This window comes from Gastrolobium bilobum, unplaced genomic scaffold, assembly GCF_033153095.1.
Source record: "Gastrolobium bilobum isolate Gb01-03AN ecotype WA unplaced genomic scaffold, APGP_CSIRO_Gbil_v1 utg26468, whole genome shotgun sequence".
Classification (NCBI taxonomy): domain Eukaryota; kingdom Viridiplantae; phylum Streptophyta; class Magnoliopsida; order Fabales; family Fabaceae; genus Gastrolobium; species Gastrolobium bilobum.
Genome location: NW_026898419.1, coordinates 422,354 through 439,184, shown reverse-complemented (window position 1 = coordinate 439,184; position 16,831 = coordinate 422,354). Strand labels below are relative to the sequence as shown.

The window sequence follows — 16,831 nt, the reverse complement described above, 5'->3', positions numbered from 1 at the left end:
TAAAGTGGAAATTGCTTTGCTTATACTTTTGCAAAGCAGCAAATTTTGCGAGTGTAAACTAAAGGCTCCATGAATCCTACCTAGTAAAGTTATGGTACGACTATGCCTTCTTTTGTCTCCTTTAAGGAAAAGTCATTTCGTACATTTTCATAATATCTACCTCTTCCTTTCCCCACCGCAGTGGCTGAAACATCTGTAACCAAGAAACAGCTACTACTTACCTTCGGAGGTTGTAACTTGTAAGCACCTGCGTAAACCAAATTATGTAACCAATACGATAGATAACTTTTTGCTCACTGCTGGAGGAAGAATTTTCTTCCAACAAGGGCGCTTCTATCCCTAGGAATTTATGAATGTGTCATGGGACTAAAAAGTGGTATCATATCTTTACTGAGCATTCAATCAATACACTTTTAACCTTTTATATTTCCCTGTTGTCATAAACTTATAAATTCAACATATTTTATGTTTAACAATTCACCTAAATAATAAAAGAAAGAACGACCTGCTTAGAAATTATAAAAGGTTTTTAGCTTCTTTTAGTGGACTGATTCACAGCTCTTTTCTAAACATATGGTATAGACAATGTCAAAATAATTAATGCAGAAAGCAAAAGAATATCTTTAGTCAAGTATCTTTTACATTTCTCCAACACACAATGATCTTGCACGCATAGATCTATATATATATAAATCCAAACACTGAATGTTATTGAATGACTTCAAAATGATCAACAAGAAATACCAACACTTGATAACTACAGCATATCATCCGTTTCGGCCAAGGCAAGCTTTGGGACAAAGCTTGGTGCTAGCACTCTATCTTTTTAAGTCCTGCATCAAAGAATGACACGAAAAAAGAAGAAAAAAGAAGGAGAATCCATATTAATAACAGCATTGAGCAATTCCAAGATGCTTATGCCTGCAAATTGGAGGGAAGGGGGCAGAGAACTTAGAGCATAAATAAAGTAACAAAATATGGTGACTATAGAATAGCTTTTAGACATGAGGTTATTTAACTTTGACAGGTGCAAGGCAAGCACAATAATCTTTGGTAGTCATAGATCTACGGATAAGAGTTCAAATAGTACATAACATTATTTTCAGAGAATTGATATACTCTAAAGCTTAATGAATTATTCATGGAATGTGTAGTCAAACGAGAGAAGTTGTATAGTCATGAAAATCGATCTGTTATTCTTTTTTTCTTTTTCTTTTTTTGCAGACCTCTTCTCATGATTCATAATTTCGAAACGACTAATGTAACCACATTTCCTTGTTGGGCCTGTCAACCAATGGCCCCCTTACACGGGTCCATGACATCTTGTAACAACGTTGTACAATAATTTTATAATATCTTTAGAAAATTCATCAGAAGGCTATATCATTTGGGTTTAGTACCATTTGACCAGTTCTCTGAAAAAGTAAAACCCGTAGTCTTGTTCACATAAATATTGCACAAGGGCCACGTAAAGCTTTACTTCCGTTACTAAAAGCACATGCACGAGATCCATTAAGGAAACATATGACCAACATCAAAATAGACACTGCTAAAATAGGCAATAGGTTTACTTGTAAAAGGATATAATAGAGGAACAAAGTTTCATTTAACACAATATAACAAAGTTTAAAGATTAACATGAAAAGTTCATCCTCTTCCAATAAGATTATTCTAATACTTGCCATCAAGTTTAACTTCATTCTCAAGATTTATCATAAGAAAAGAATCAGTCACAGAAGCAAGCAGAAAAAAAAAAAAAAGTCACAACACAAAGGTAATAGCCTATAGCATCCCAAACTTGGTACCAAGAACACGTGTTTCTTGTTACTACCCTCAATTTTTCACTTTATAAGACTCTTCCCTCAGCATGGATTCTTTTAGAACACTAATGCAAGATGAACTGTCAGAGAAAAAATATATGTTTTCCTTGTCTTCTGAATCATGAATATATCAATTGATTCTGAACTTCCCACCATGACTTTGTTATTGTTTCTAGAATGAATCAGGTGCCAACAAGTAAAAATGGCAACAAGTATAAATACACAAAACTACAAGCTGTTTGATAATTATATACATATTTTAGCTTAAAAATTACTTAAGGTAGTTGTTCACTTCAAAAAAAAAGCACACATTTGAAAAAAAGCTTATCAATTTAAAAAGAGCTCTTCCTAAGAGCTTTTGACTTTTTTCTTTATTATAAAAAAAAGCTCTTTTTATTATAAGAGCTTTTGTAAAAATCTGTTTGGCCTGGTTTCTACTTATAAAGAGAAGAGAAGATAAAAAAAAGAACTTCCAAACAAGCACTAAGAGTGTTGGGGTATGTTCCTCCATTTAATATTTGATGACTAAGCATCACTTCATTTATGGGTGCATGGATTAAGGTCTGCTCAACCACCTCAATACCTGTTACCCACTTATCAATGATGAAGATTCTAAAAGGTGTAGGGTCTTCTCCTCACCGAAGATGAAAACCTTTTTATTAGGTTTGATAGATAGACAGAAAGACAGGGAGATAAGAGCAGTGAGCTTAGCTTGTGAGTGAGATCCTCGGAAGAGAAGTTTGAGTGTGAGATCTCTTTAGAGAAGAACTTTCTAACCATCATTGTTGGTGATGTTTGAGTGTACCTCTAGTGTGACTAGGAAAGTTCGAATCATTTTGTAATCCTACTAGTTCCTGGTAGAAGATTTTCTAAACTAGTGTCTCGTTGTTTTTACTTTTTTACATTAGAGAAGGTTTTTCACGTTAAAATTTTGCTATGTTTTCTCTCCATCTCTCATCTTTTGCATTTGTCCGATTTCTATCTCTTGCTTGTGATTGTTGATCGGTAAGACTGAATTACCGATCGGTATAACTGCTTCTGTCTGAATCATTTGTGGGATCGCGTCCCAACAATGTTGCCGAGCGGTAAGCTTGTATTGCCGATCGAGAAAATTACTTCTGCGTGTATTATTTGAGGGACCCCATCCCAACAAAGAAGAAGTTGGAGAAGTTAAATTGAGTTGAAGATTGAAATCTAATTGAATATGGATTGGATGTTTTCCTCTTTAAGCTATATATATCTTTATCATTATATCAACGTCATTCCTGCCGTCTAGGCCCAAGTTAAGGTCACTATAGCAACTTTTCCACCCTTAAAATTGAAATTAGATCATGCAAGTTTTAGAAAATTCTTTTCTTCTCAAAAATAATGCATGATATTTTTCGTTACTACCATTTTCTACATTTTGGTCTAGAACTCCCCAAAAATAGTAAATAAAAGGGAAAACTTTAGTAATATCCCTAATTAAGGTTTGCTTTAGAAATAAGAATACTCCTAAACTTTTTTTTAATTAGTAATGCGTAATGCCTCATAATAGAAACCACTCATATCCTTCCTTAACACTACTAGAAATGTTAATATTTTTATGTCTTTCTTCCATTATTACGCCTATTTAAACAATGCGTCTAAACATTCATAAACCAACACAAATGGATCAATGAAACATGATTTTCCGGTTTTCCCTTTCCTGTATGCAAGGTGAAAACCATGGGACACAAGTAAACTAGCAAAATTTAAATCGACTTTTTGTCTCTACCTATGAAGGATATCTTTCAAAGATAACTTATGCGGAGCACACTTAAGTTAGCAGGATGACATAGGTGGGAAGAATTGATCTTGAATTTTGATAGGCATTGAAGGTGGATGCCTGAAGTTAAATTAAGAGTCTCTCCGAATCCTCTAAGCATCTCGGTTATTTCATGATAATGCAAATAATAGGTATGAGGATACATTTTCATGACACAGAAAAAAGAAACAGAGTAAATATAATCTTAGCATTTAAATTGTCTTCAACAGCCGAATAACATGCCTCTAGTTTCTGATTTATATTGAAGTTAAGATGACGGAAAAAAAAAAGATTAATGAAACAAATAATAATGAAGATTCATTACTGATGACTGAATTTAGAGGTTCCTTGTGTCCAACAATGGAAGAAAGACATACATAAGGGTGTTAACAATGCTAACCGTGTAAAGGAGTTATGGGTTATTTTTACCATAGGGGCAGTACTAATTAAAAAAAAAAAAAACTTAATTCTAAAGCAAACCTTATAGGCGTTACTAAAGTTTTCCCCAAATAAATCATGTTTATAATTCACTAGTATAACTATTATTCATGCACACTAATCCGATAAGTTTACTTTATCAGCTGCTAAGATTTTTACCCCTATCATAATAATTTGGTATAAATTAGTCTATCCAAACACTCATAATAATGTGAACATTGTTGAGATATTCAAGTGTGATGAGTCTCACATTGGTTGGTAATGAGCTAAGTGAAAAGTATATAAGTGGAAGGGACCCATGAACCCATTGCCTTAAGGTTTTGGGTTGAGACATGGTGTCGGATCCACTTGCTACGGTTGGTGTAGCCTTAGCTCATTGGTGCTAGCGCCCGCCACGGGCTTCCCCGGGACCCGCTTGATATTGTAGTTTGAGGGAACGAATTTCCCAACAAACATGACGCCCAGGAGAACCATAAAGGATTAAGCACAATAATATATTTATTTTTTTAAAGTGAAAAGTGTTCAAACTAAAAAGTTTGAACAACGTTGTTAACCTGTTGTGTTTGAATAGAAGAAAAATGAGTGAGAAAATTTATGTGATAATTATAAATGAAGAGAACACTTTTTAAGATTTCATGTTTATATCTCCTTTACTATTCAGTTTCCACCCACTTCATCCAAAACAAGCGATAGATAGATTTGCAAAATTTTATTTCCCTCATTAAAAGCTTAGCATTAGATTCAAATTACTAGCGATACTGAATCTTAAAATAACACAACATATATATTTTCATTTTGCTTGAAGGAAATGGTCTAAACAAAATATATTTTTTTCACCATTTTCACAAAATTATAAAATCAAGAAATAATATGAAGATGAAGTAAATCATTTTTAATTATTAATAAAAATATATCAACTAAAAATGAAAAAAAAATCTTCCCCAAACTTTTGTTAGCTAAAATTCTGATATATTTTTCTTATAAATTTATAATGCAAATCAAATTATATTTTATATCATATATGCAGAGATAATAGAAAATGCATTTTTTAACTGACTGAATTGTATAAGAATGCATTCAGCAAATATAGGCTTTACATTTCAGAATGCTTAAGTAATAAAAACTTTTCTTATATAAATAAACAAAGGAAAAAATATTTGTCTTTTTGAAGGACAATCATTTTAGTCAAAATTAATATTTTTTTAATATTTAAATTAAAAAAAAATCTCTCACTTTCTCCCACCATGATTTCTATTTCTTTCACCATAAATCACAATAATTTTGACTAAAATTACATAATGTTATGTCCATTAAAAGGACAAACACCAATCCCATACATAAAATACTTTTATCTTTTTTAAATAAATAAATAAATCTTATTGAAGTATCTCAATCATATACCTTATGAGTTCTATTTGCTTATCTATATTTTTTCCTAAAAGTTAAATCACTCACTGATTTAACATTTCAAAATGTTCTATCGATGAGTGGTAAAAGGAATATTAGACCGATGGATGAAACAATTAAAAAAGAAAATAATAATAAGTGTATACAGTCTAAATTGTTTAAAATTATATCCCAACATTATGTATAACCTAGTAAATTATTAAACAGGAATTTTGTAAGTGTAAAAACCAAATATATAAATATAGAGTAGCGTTCCTTACAAAAAAAAAAAATAGTACAGATTTCATCATGTTACTTGCAATTAAAAAATTTTCGAGTCATGGATTTCTTTTTCTCTGTAACATCTATGCTCAAAATGTCTGCACATGTAACTTCTCCCGTAAATAGTCATTAGGATACTTTCCATCAGCCCATAAATTCAATCTTCTTAGTATGTCATAATAAAAAAAATGTATATAAAATATAAATCTCTCTTTCAAATTTTAATATCTTATTTTGAGAACCAGTATCTATCTATCTATGCGGGAGCTTGAAGAGCAAAGTTTGTGCCTACGTGCATGGACCTTTCAACAAATGAAAAGGTCCTCCCATGTGTGGTGATCCTAGCCTATTAACTAGGTATATGTTTTTCCTTGAAGAACCTGACAATGAGCCAATCAGGGTCATGTCATGTGGGTAAACAGCTCGGAGCTTGAGAGTGGGAAATGAATTGGGATTGTAAAGCCATTTAGACTTTCATTTTTGGCCCCAACCCAAAAGCAATTTAACATTAATTGCCCCCACTCAGTGACTTACACATGGTTTATGCCACACAAAAGCTTACACCTGACATATGCTATAGAGGAGGGAACCAATGAGAGCACCAACAAGGAGACAACCAGCCGATACCCTATTCACGGCAACCCATGCAGGAATCAACAAAAAGACAACAATTGAGATAGCAAATACATAAATTTATGCCCAATGGCCAACTTGTTTATGATTACCTAGAAACCAAACCGCTCATGGTATTGCACAATGCACACAACAACACATGGATTCAAAAAACAACATCGTTCAAACGAAGAAAACACATAATCAAATATTTAATTTCACTTCATGTCCACGTAGGTTTACCAAAAGCCAAATCATGCCATTGAGGAAGAAGAAAAACGGGCACAAAAAAAAAAAAAAACAAAATAAGCGTGCAACTCATCCAACATTAATAGCAAAACCAAACTAAAAACAAAGAAAAAAAGAAAAAGAAACAATTTTGAAAGGGAAAAGAGAAAAACATAAAAAGATCAAAGGTTGTTTTGTCTTACCAGGAAGAAAATGGACAGAAAAAGAAAAGTGGTGTTCGTGGGAACTCAGTTCTTGGCTTTCCCTTTCTGATCTGAATGTCGGCATCCGTCGCCATAGCAGAGCTGCAAGCGACTACCATCAAAAACAGATGAAAACTGATGTTGGTGATGATTCTCCATGGTAGGAGCAGCAGAAGATGGAGCAGCAGCTCCTCCACCAATGAAGAAAGGTACAGTGGATCCGTCTATAGGTGAAAACCTCTGCAGGTGATGATGAGGCAAAAGAGACGGTGAATTGGACTGAAGGGTCCCCCTATTGTAACCAGCAAGGCCCGAAGTTGAGATTGTGAAGTTGAGATTGTAATCGTTCCCGCTGGGCTGAGAAGAAGTAACCACAGCTGGCATGAGATGATCTGGAATGAATGAGAAATGCTGCAGCTGATCTGATGAGTGGTTTTCACCACTTACATTGAATGGTGAAACTGACATTGCATCAGGAAGGGAATGTCCCAATTGGATTTGTGATACTGAGAACCCAGAAGAAGAAGATGATGATTGATGATTATGATGTTGATGTGTTCTTGAAGAGGAAGGCCCCAGAAGCCCTGAGGTAAAATAGTCCATTGGTGCTGAACACCATTGCTGTCTAGCTGCTTTGTTGAACAGATTAGGCTCATCAGTACCACCACCACCACCATGATTATTCTGATGAATTGATCCTCTAGGACTGCTTGTGGTGGGAACTGCATTGCTGATCCCACCTGTGAGTAGCTCAGTGAAAGAAGCTGTTTGAGAAATGGGGTTCACATTGTGGTTATGGTTATGGTTATGGTTATGGTGGTGATGAGCAATGTGATGAGATTCATTCTCCTTCTCCTTCTCTTTTTCCTTGGCTGCTCTTTCCCTTGCCCTCTCTCGTGCCTTGACACGGTTCACACGAATGTCAGACCTGGCGAGGGACAAGCCAGAGCCTTTGCTTGTCTCTGAAGTGCTGCTACAAGCAGATTTGGACAAAGAAAGGTTCTGGCTTTGGTTCTGATGATAGTTGGTTTCACCATCTAACTCTGCATCAGCTGAATCAAAGCCTTGTTCGGTTCCCACACTTGCTCTTTTCTCATCGCTCGGTTGCTTTGGGGTATCAGGGAATGTGTTGTTCAAGGAAGGTAGCTCTGAAATGGCATCTGCAGCTGATTTGATTAGCCACTCCACAGCTTTACTGGGTTGGTCATAACCCAAGCGATCTTGAAGATCATAGAACTGAATAGCTGTGGTCACAGAGAGTCTAACCCGTCGGTCTCTTAAACCCTTTGAAGTCATGACCTTGCTGTGCCTATCTTTCCCACCAGATGCTCGAGACACCCTTATGATTCTTGAAGAGTGGTGCCAACTATTGAACCTGTTTGTGCAGCCATCAATGCCTCCTCCTCCTCCTCCTCCTCCACCTCTTCTTCTGAGGTCTCCATCTTCTCCCTCATGATGATCTGGGTATTGCTCACTCCCTCCTCTAGGACCTATCTTGTTAGACTCATTTCCAACTCTTGGGAATTTACACGCCTGTGCTTGAATCTCATCCTCCTCCATACCACAATCATGCCTTTGCAAGAACAGAAGCTGATCAAGCTAGAAAGAAACCCACTTTTCCTTTCTCTCTCTCTGTCTCTCTCTTTCTTTTTTGGCTCTAGTGTCCTTACACTTGTTCAGAGGTAGAGAGAGAGTGAGAGTGCAGGTGTGGGGTTGGCAATGTCCTTTGCATTGATGACGATAATTCAGAGACTGCTTTGGCTGTGTAGTGATAAAAAGGCCTTTTTTTACGCTCTGATATATCACGGTCCAAGTCAGGAGGCCCTTGTTAAGCTTTTTACAGTTGCAGAACGCTTTCAAAAGACTCAAGTAGGTAGGTTCCTGCAAAACCCAAAAACAAAACCACACCCAGTTACCACCAAAATTGTCTTTTTATCATTCAAACTAAAAAATAAACAAAACAAAACAAAATAAAATTTAATAAATTAAAAAAACAAAAATAAAAAAGCATCATATAACTATGTACAGATTCTTAGAATCAGTACTTACTTAGTATACAGAAGATAAGATCTGGCTGTGTTTAGCATATAACTGATAGCACCTTAAAAACCTATGTATTTTGTGAAAAAATCACAGCTTCAAGAAAAAGTAGACAAGTGCTTGAAGTTGGAAACCCTTACATATGTATGTATGTACCTTCGATCTGAGCCTTTCTGCTTTGTTTTAAAGCTAAAGCAGCAAAATTTCCAGACGGGTCTCCGATCTGAGCCAAACCCTTTTTAGCTTCTGCTAGTAGTATTTATAGCTTTTCCCTGGCCTCAAAAATAGCATACATTATGCAAATCTCATTAGAAGCCATTATGGTTAAGTTTGCAAATTATCACATTTCTTTAATAAAATTAAACCACTATTTCTGAAATGCTCAAATTAATAATCTTAAATAAAATGATTTAAAAAAGGCTTGAGACTCATTACTTTGAACAATGTTGGGTCCGATTCTGTGACAGGTGTTAATCTCTCAATCAAAGACAAAAAAGAAAGAAAATAAACCCAGTTGATTACACAATTGCAGTGTCTCCGTCCCACGTAGCTCACAGATCTGTGTACCTGCAGTTCCATTATTGAAACAAAACCAAAAAATAAAAATAAAAATCGGAACCTGGAAATTTTAGCTCTTTTTGTCAACAAAGAAAGATCTATCAAAATCAAATTTACATGGATGAGAAGAAAAAAGGAATAGCAACAAATATCAAAGAAGAGATCAAAGTGGTTTCATATGGTAGAGAAAGAGAGAGTTAAATACAAATTATTATGAGATGAGACCTTCTGCAGCCTGATTTCATGAATTGTTGAATTTCTTAAATGGTCTTTCCTTGTGACTCAAGAGTACCTAGAAATGCAAAAGAGGACAAAAACAAAAACAAAGTTCAGTTCTTTTTTCTTCCTCTCTAAAACTCTCAACCTTAAGTCCTAGATAAGGGTGACAAGACCTCAAATATACACTACCAAAGCATGCTACCATTTTTATCTTTTTTAGCTGAATTTGGAGGTTTTTTTTTTTACACTTACAGTTGTTTTTCTCTTTCTGCATATGAAAACAGTCAGTTGTGGTCAGAGAGAAAAGAAAGAGGGGCACAAGAGTGTTCTAGGGTTGGTTGTTTGGTGGGTGAGAAACAGAAAGAAAGTGAAAGGAAAAACATATGGGAATTGCGTGATTTGTAGAGAGAAATAGTGTGCTTGTGTATGTGTGTGAGAAAGGTAGACACATAGATAAAAAGAAGAAAAACACGAAGCTCAACTCAAAGTGCTTGAAGCTAAGCTTAAAATGAAAGAAGAAGAAGAAGAAGGAGATGGGTTGTTGTTGTTGTTGTTATGTTCCCCATTCGAACAATAACCGGTCATATCGGAAAAGGCCAGACACGGCGCGGTTCCACAGTTTATGTAATCTCCACTCCTTCACATTTGTCCCTCATTTCCCTTATATTTACTCGGTTACCTTATCCTATTAATTTATGTTAATAATCCCATTTAACATATATTATATGGGAAAATAGTTTAAGGTGTAAGTTATATATCATTCGAGAGTAGAGATAAAATCATCTCTAGTAAATTTAAAATGACATTATTTAGAGATTGTAAGATTAAAAAATTATAATTATAAAGACTAATATAATCCTCTAATATAACCCTGCAATAAATTAGAATTACAAAAACACAATGATTTTCGTCACAAAACGATGTCATTTTGTGCTTACCGAAGATAACTTATAACTATATATTTCAGGAAATATATAATTATAATATTAATATTGTACTTTTTTCTCTATTCAAAAGCTGTCGCTTGATGTGAAAAGTAAAAAAAATATAACTTTAATATTATAATTAGGGAGGGGTTATATTGACAAACTTTTTTTCTCACAAACTCACAAACTAATCTAAGTCTGATTAAGTGTATGACTGATTAGACTTAGTGTAGTTTGTAAGTTTGTAAAAAAAAAAATTCTAAATATAACTTTCCTCTTATAATTATTTACTACTCGGAATACATAATTATAATGGGCTAAAAGAACATAACTTAAGTCCTTTAAAAGGAGGAAATGTTTTCTCATATAATATATGAGATTAATATTTTTTATATTACAATAGATAATTTTATCTCCTATATATATATAAAAGTCCTATACATATAAAAGTATGTAGGGTTCATTTTATTTTATTTTCTTCTCTTCACATGATGGTCACATGGGTCTTATGTACTTTTATGTATATAAGATATATCTCCTATAATATGTGTTGAGATATATAGTCTCACATTGATTGTATGTGCAACTAATGTAGAGTTTATAAGGTCTTGGGCACTCTCACCCTTTGAGCTAGTTTTTGGGGTGGTGTATCCCAAGGTTATTTATATGGTATCAGAGCCTCGTGTCTCGGGTTCGATCCTCGCCGCCTCCCACTTTCTTTTGTGGAATTTCTTAGCACAGGTAGACTGGGCCTGTTGCATCATCCACTCTTCAAGCCCGATGGGCTCTCGCGTGAGGGGGCGTGTTGAGATATATAGTCCCACATTGGTTGTATGAGCAACTAATGTGGAATTTATAATGTCTTGGGTACTCCCACCCTTTGAGCTAGCTTTTGGGGTGGTGTATCCCAAGTTTCTTTACATGGGCACTCTCATCCTTTGAGCTAGCATTTGGGGTGGTGTATCCCAAGTATATATTTTATCAAGTATAAACTTATTCCAATAGCGCCCAAAATTCAGTCTGAAATGGAATTTTTTTTTGTTTGTTTATATGAAACCAGGGAAAGATTCGTTTACAATTTTTTTTTGAATATTTTTACAAATTACACTATCTTCTCACGGAAGAACATAGTGTAATCAGTATTCTCCCAAAAGAAAATAGTGTAATTTGTAAAAAAAAAATTGTAAATATAATCTGCCCCTATGAAACTACGGCAAGCTTTAGTTCTGATTTGTAATATGTTTTAACCTTTCAATAGAACAAGTTTCCCTCGTTAAACTTGTTTTAAGTAAACAAAAAATAAATAATAAATTATATACTTTATTCTGATGTGGATTATGGAATTGTGTGTTTGTTTAGAGGGTGTTTGGTAGATAAAAATTTTTGTGTCCGAGAATCATGATTATTAGAAATATATTAGAAAAGTAAATCTTTCGAGAACATGACTAAAAAACTATTTGATAGATCAAAATATTATAGAGAATATTAGCTCAAGTTTCTTAATTATATGTTTGATTCATTGTCAAATATTATCAAGAATGTAGGGTGGCGCTAGTGACACCCTCACTGTGTTATTGACGCGGGAAGAAAAGCAAGCCTGAGAATGTTGGCGCTAGTGACATGGAAAAGAATCTTGCTTGGCACTAGTAACGTGGAGGCCAAAATATTTTTTCACCTCTCAAAAATTTAAAAATACCACCCCAACGTTGGTATTTTTAGATGACATTTTGTCTTAAAAAATGTTTACAAATCAAAATTACGAGAAAATCATATTCTTAAAAAAAATTACAATTTTTATAAAAAATATGAATAAACAGAATTCCTAAAATTACTTTTTTGGAAATCTAAAAGAAATTCTTCAACCAAACGCTTACTTAAATATAATTTTACGAGTGATCTTTCTGGGATAAGAGTACCTTCATAAGTAATCGCTTTGGCATACGAGTTACGACTTTTCTAAACTTTAGAATGGGAGAATATCTCCCTCGCTTTAAAAAAATATGCTATGTTATTATTATAACGAACTCATCAATAGAACAAAATTAATATTGATCACCCTTGTAATCAAACTCAAACTGTAAGAGAAATTTAAAAATTAAATTAATTATGGGACTTTTATTATTATTCTTTTTTAGAAAATATAAAAATCATGTTATAGTCAAGAAAATATGATCATGTTATAGATTATAACTATGTACTACGGATAATACATAGCTATAATATTAAAATTATTTTTTCTTTTCTTCACGTCACTCGACAACCTTGCGAGGAGAGAATTTTTTTTTAATATTATAACTATTATTTACCCTTAATATATAATTATATTATTTGACAAGATCAAATTTCTGTCTGTAACATGACGGAAACCTCTTATTTTTTAAGTGGATAGCGGCTCTTTTTTCGTGTTTCCAAATACTTTTAATCTATTTTTCATTTCGCAATTTGATATAATATATAAATTGACTATTACCGTCCTCCCAAATGATTAGTTAAAATTAATAGACTGATAATTAGCTTACCAAAAAAAATAATTAATAGACTGATATTAACTGCAGTTATAGAAAACTTAGTGAGAGCATGAGAATTATAGTTCTATAAATATAGCCTTCATTAAGAAAAAAGATCGAAGAACTTAGAATTTAAAAAGGTAGTAATCCCATTTTAATGAAATGGATGAAGTAATGTAAGAAAATTGGTGGGCAATAGCGTATGAAAAGGTAAACATTCCATTGACACGATGTTTTGGTACAAGGTTACATGCAAAGGGAAGCCTATATACACTTCAAAGTCAATAAGATTTTTTAATCATTTGTTATAAAGTAGTTGTTTCACCAAGACCAACAATACAATATCCATTGACCGTTGTGTTATCTAGGTTCCAAAATCGTAAGTCTATCGTAACAAATGAGTCTTCTCTCACTTTTCTTTTGAAGATTGATGTCACTTATATAATTCATATGCACGATTATTTCCGTATATTGCCACCCATTCTTTCTGTGGAGGTGTTTAGGTTATTATAAAGTTTTCATGTTACATTTTATGGTCCCCCATACTCTTAATTTGGTCCCTTGTATTTGCGGCTTTCCGTGTGTATATGAGAGAATTTTTTGAAAGATGACATCCTACCATAAGGCGATTTCACAACCATTAATATCCATCTTACTATCTTAGCTTAAACTATGAGCTAAACTGCTAGATAATCATCCTATCACCGTCCTTCAGCAAATAGGTTATAGAGTACACGATGTGCAACCGGCAAGCAGCCAAAGTGTAATTGAATTATGCAACAGCTCCAGGGGGTTTGAGCATAAACCTTTAATTTCTTAGCCCCACATCATAAAGCTGTAATTTTCGCACTATAGTGTAGGGTGCTTTAACTAGATGATTTGATTATTTAGATAAAAATATCTTCAGTTCTTCCAGCAAGGTCAATGCATAGATTTAATTTGTAAATGGTCTACATTAAGTCATGAACCATCTCATTAATTAAGAATTTGGTTCCTTACAATAAATTAAGGGGATATAATTTCTCATTTTTGTCTCATGCACATACAAAAAATTGGGTGTGATCCATTAAGGATAAAAGAAAAAAAAACAATAAGTGAATCCAACCAATGTTTTTGTGTGTGGATGAGATAATTTTATCTCAAATAACATGAAAAAATATATTCTCTTAAATTAAACCTTGCTTAAAGACCTAGGTCTAGAAATTAGCACTTAATATTAAAAGTCAAGATTTTGTACGTACTATTCCTCCCCTTCATTTTCCCTGTCGTTTAATTATAAGCAAAAATAGTTATATTTTTCTCAATTCTTTTCATTGAGATATTTAAAATAGAATTATTTTTACATTAATATTTTCTTTTATTTATTAATGTTAAAAAAATTTAAAACTAATTATTTTTGCATTATTTTTCTATTGAAAAAGTAGAACAATTTTTTTAACCGAAATAAATGGAGGGAGTATATACCCAACTATGATGCACCGAAACTGACATGGGACATGACACGACACGACACGACACTGTTGAGATATTCAAGTGTGATGAATCTCACATTGGTTGGTAATGAGCTAAGTGAAGAGTATATAAGTGAAAGGACCCATGAACCCAATGCCTTAAGGTTTTGGGTTGAGACATGGTGTCGGATCCACTTGCTACGGTTGGTGTAGCCTTAGCTCATTGGTGGTGGCCCCCGCCACGGACTTCCCCTGGACCCGCTTGACATTGGAGTTTGAGGGAACAAATTTCCCTACAGTGGTATCAGAGCCGGATTGGGCTCGAGCTAGCCTAGTGATTGGCTAGGAGGCGGGTCGAGTACTTTGCGCTTCGGGTACTCAGTTGAGGGGGAGTATACCAATGGTGAGTTTCACACTTGAGGGGGAGATTGTTGAGATATTCAAGTGTGATGAGTCCCACATTGGTTGGTAATGAGCTAAGTGAAGAGTATATAAGTGAAAGGACCCATGAACCCAATGCCTTAAGGTTTTGGGTTGAGACATGGTGTCGGATCCACTTCCTACGGTTGGTGTAGCCTTAGCTTATTGGTGGTGGCCCCCGCCACGGGCTTCCCCTGGACCCGCTTGACATTGGAGTTTGAGGGAACCGATTTCCCAACAGACACGACACGCCGACACGTTAATTTTAAAAAAATCATATTTCTACACGTTGGGACACGTTTTGATATTAAATAATATTTTTAATGTATATAATATAATTTATATTTAATACATATAACAGCCTATAATAAGTCATATAACCAATCAAATATTCAGATTTCATAACATAAATATAAACAAAAATAATTTTTCGTACCTTGTTAATTTTTCATGTAAATTTCATAACAGATAAAAATTGATTTATAAATAATTTTTTTATTTTTAGTTAATAAAATAAAATTAAGAAGTAAAAAAAAAGTGTCGGATGTGTGTCGGATCGTTGACCGTGTGTCGAAAAAAGTTGACTGTGTGTCCAAAAAACGTGTCAGAACGTGTCAAAATGTGTCGGAGTGTCTCTGTATCGAACACGTGTCCACATGCTCATTTTGAAAAAACTAACGTATCGGTGCTTTGGAGATACCCAATGGACAATGCAGACCTCTCTAAAAAGTGATAAGTTTTTAACTAAGAAAGTTCCATGAGAAATCCCAACTTGAATTTCAGTAAATGTATGAAAATTGGTTATTAAAATACCCATAATTTAATGAAATAAAAATATTTTCCATCTATATTAATAGTTTTTTATTTACATAATTAAATTGACGCTAAATCTTATACCATCACTTGACCTTTGAATTGAATAATGTTCTATGATTTTTTGGGACAGATATAAGAATTCTTGGAGAGAGATATTGTGAATCTATTTATTTTTTTAAGATAACCCAGCACAAAATCTATTTCGTTGCCAAGGTCCCATCAGCGCAACATCCTCCCCCAAGGTTTCACAACAGGCAACTTGGGGAAAAAAATTTCAATACGGAAGTACTGATGATTCGGTGTATCTTTTATCAAATATAAAAAAATAATATATTTATATTATTTCTATCTTTATTTTCTTTCATATTTTTCCGTTGCAACAAAAATTTACTCCAACTTGTGAAGGTAATGTGATTATGGTTTCACTGTGCAACGCTTTTCTATTCTATAATAGTGAAACAGTATGTATATCAGTAACCTTACATCATTTGTCAAACAATCGTTTATTTTTTTTTATATATAAATTCTAGCAAAAAATTTCAAAGAGAAAAATATTCAACCATTATTGCAATTAGTATATTTTTTCCCCTCTTACATCCTTTTGATGTGGAAGTAATCCATGCTCAAAATATTAAAACTGTCTTTTCACACAAAGTTAAAATTTCAACTGGCTTGGCTATCACTTGAACCGCACCTTTACATAAGTGCAAATGCGAAATTTTGTAATTTCAGAAACAGGTAAAAAGAAAAAAAATTAAAAAAATGTGATTAGATTATTCGTAAAATATAACAAGTTTGTAACTTGCTTACTGAATTTTGAAAATTACCTACCACTTCTTCATTTTTCCAATGATTTAACATGATAAAACCTATGTTTTAATGTATAAGTGAAACTTTTTCTCAAAAAAATAACAAAAAAAAAAAGATTTAAGTTTGTAACGTATATAATCACTCACACGCACTTGTCTCTATAATATTTATAGGACAACTTCACGGTTGTCAAATTAGATATGATTTTTTTTTTTAGGTAGACAAATTAGATATGATTTAATATGAATGAAACAACAAGCATTGAATGAATTATCCGAAATTATATCACCTACAAACATTCATTAATGAAAGTTGCCAGCAATTTAAGC

General features: G+C 33.5%; 1 protein-coding gene across 4 annotated transcripts; it reads right to left on the bottom strand.

Moving 5' to 3' along the window:
* Positions 1-538: 538 nt before the first annotated feature.
* Positions 539-10,173, bottom strand: LOC133316105 (transcription factor TCP2-like). 4 transcript variants are annotated; one of them, XM_061517807.1, is made up of 7 exons: positions 9,825-10,173; positions 9,579-9,645; positions 9,231-9,362; positions 8,952-9,067; positions 8,805-8,865; positions 6,756-8,636; positions 539-833 (listed from the first exon to the last, which is right to left on the bottom strand). In XM_061517807.1, the coding sequence occupies exon 6, from the start codon at positions 8,313-8,315 to the stop codon at positions 6,801-6,803; it is 1,515 nt and encodes a 504-aa protein (XP_061373791.1). In that variant the 5' UTR covers positions 8,316-8,636; positions 8,805-8,865; positions 8,952-9,067; positions 9,231-9,362; positions 9,579-9,645; positions 9,825-10,173; the 3' UTR covers positions 539-833; positions 6,756-6,800. The 4 variants fall into 4 exon arrangements, with proteins under 4 accessions (XP_061373791.1, XP_061373792.1, XP_061373789.1 ...); XM_061517808.1 differs by lacking the exon at positions 8,805-8,865 and having other exon boundaries at positions 8,936-9,067; positions 9,559-9,645; XM_061517805.1 differs by lacking the exon at positions 8,805-8,865 and having other exon boundaries at positions 8,936-9,067.
* Between the last annotated feature and the right edge of the window lie 6,658 nt (positions 10,174-16,831).

Bases quoted from the DNA above. Each gene is read 5' to 3' on its own strand.
- LOC133316105 (XM_061517808.1), bottom strand. From the start codon at position 8,315: ATGGAGGAGGATGAGATTCAAGCACAGGCGTGTAAATTCCCAAGAGTT.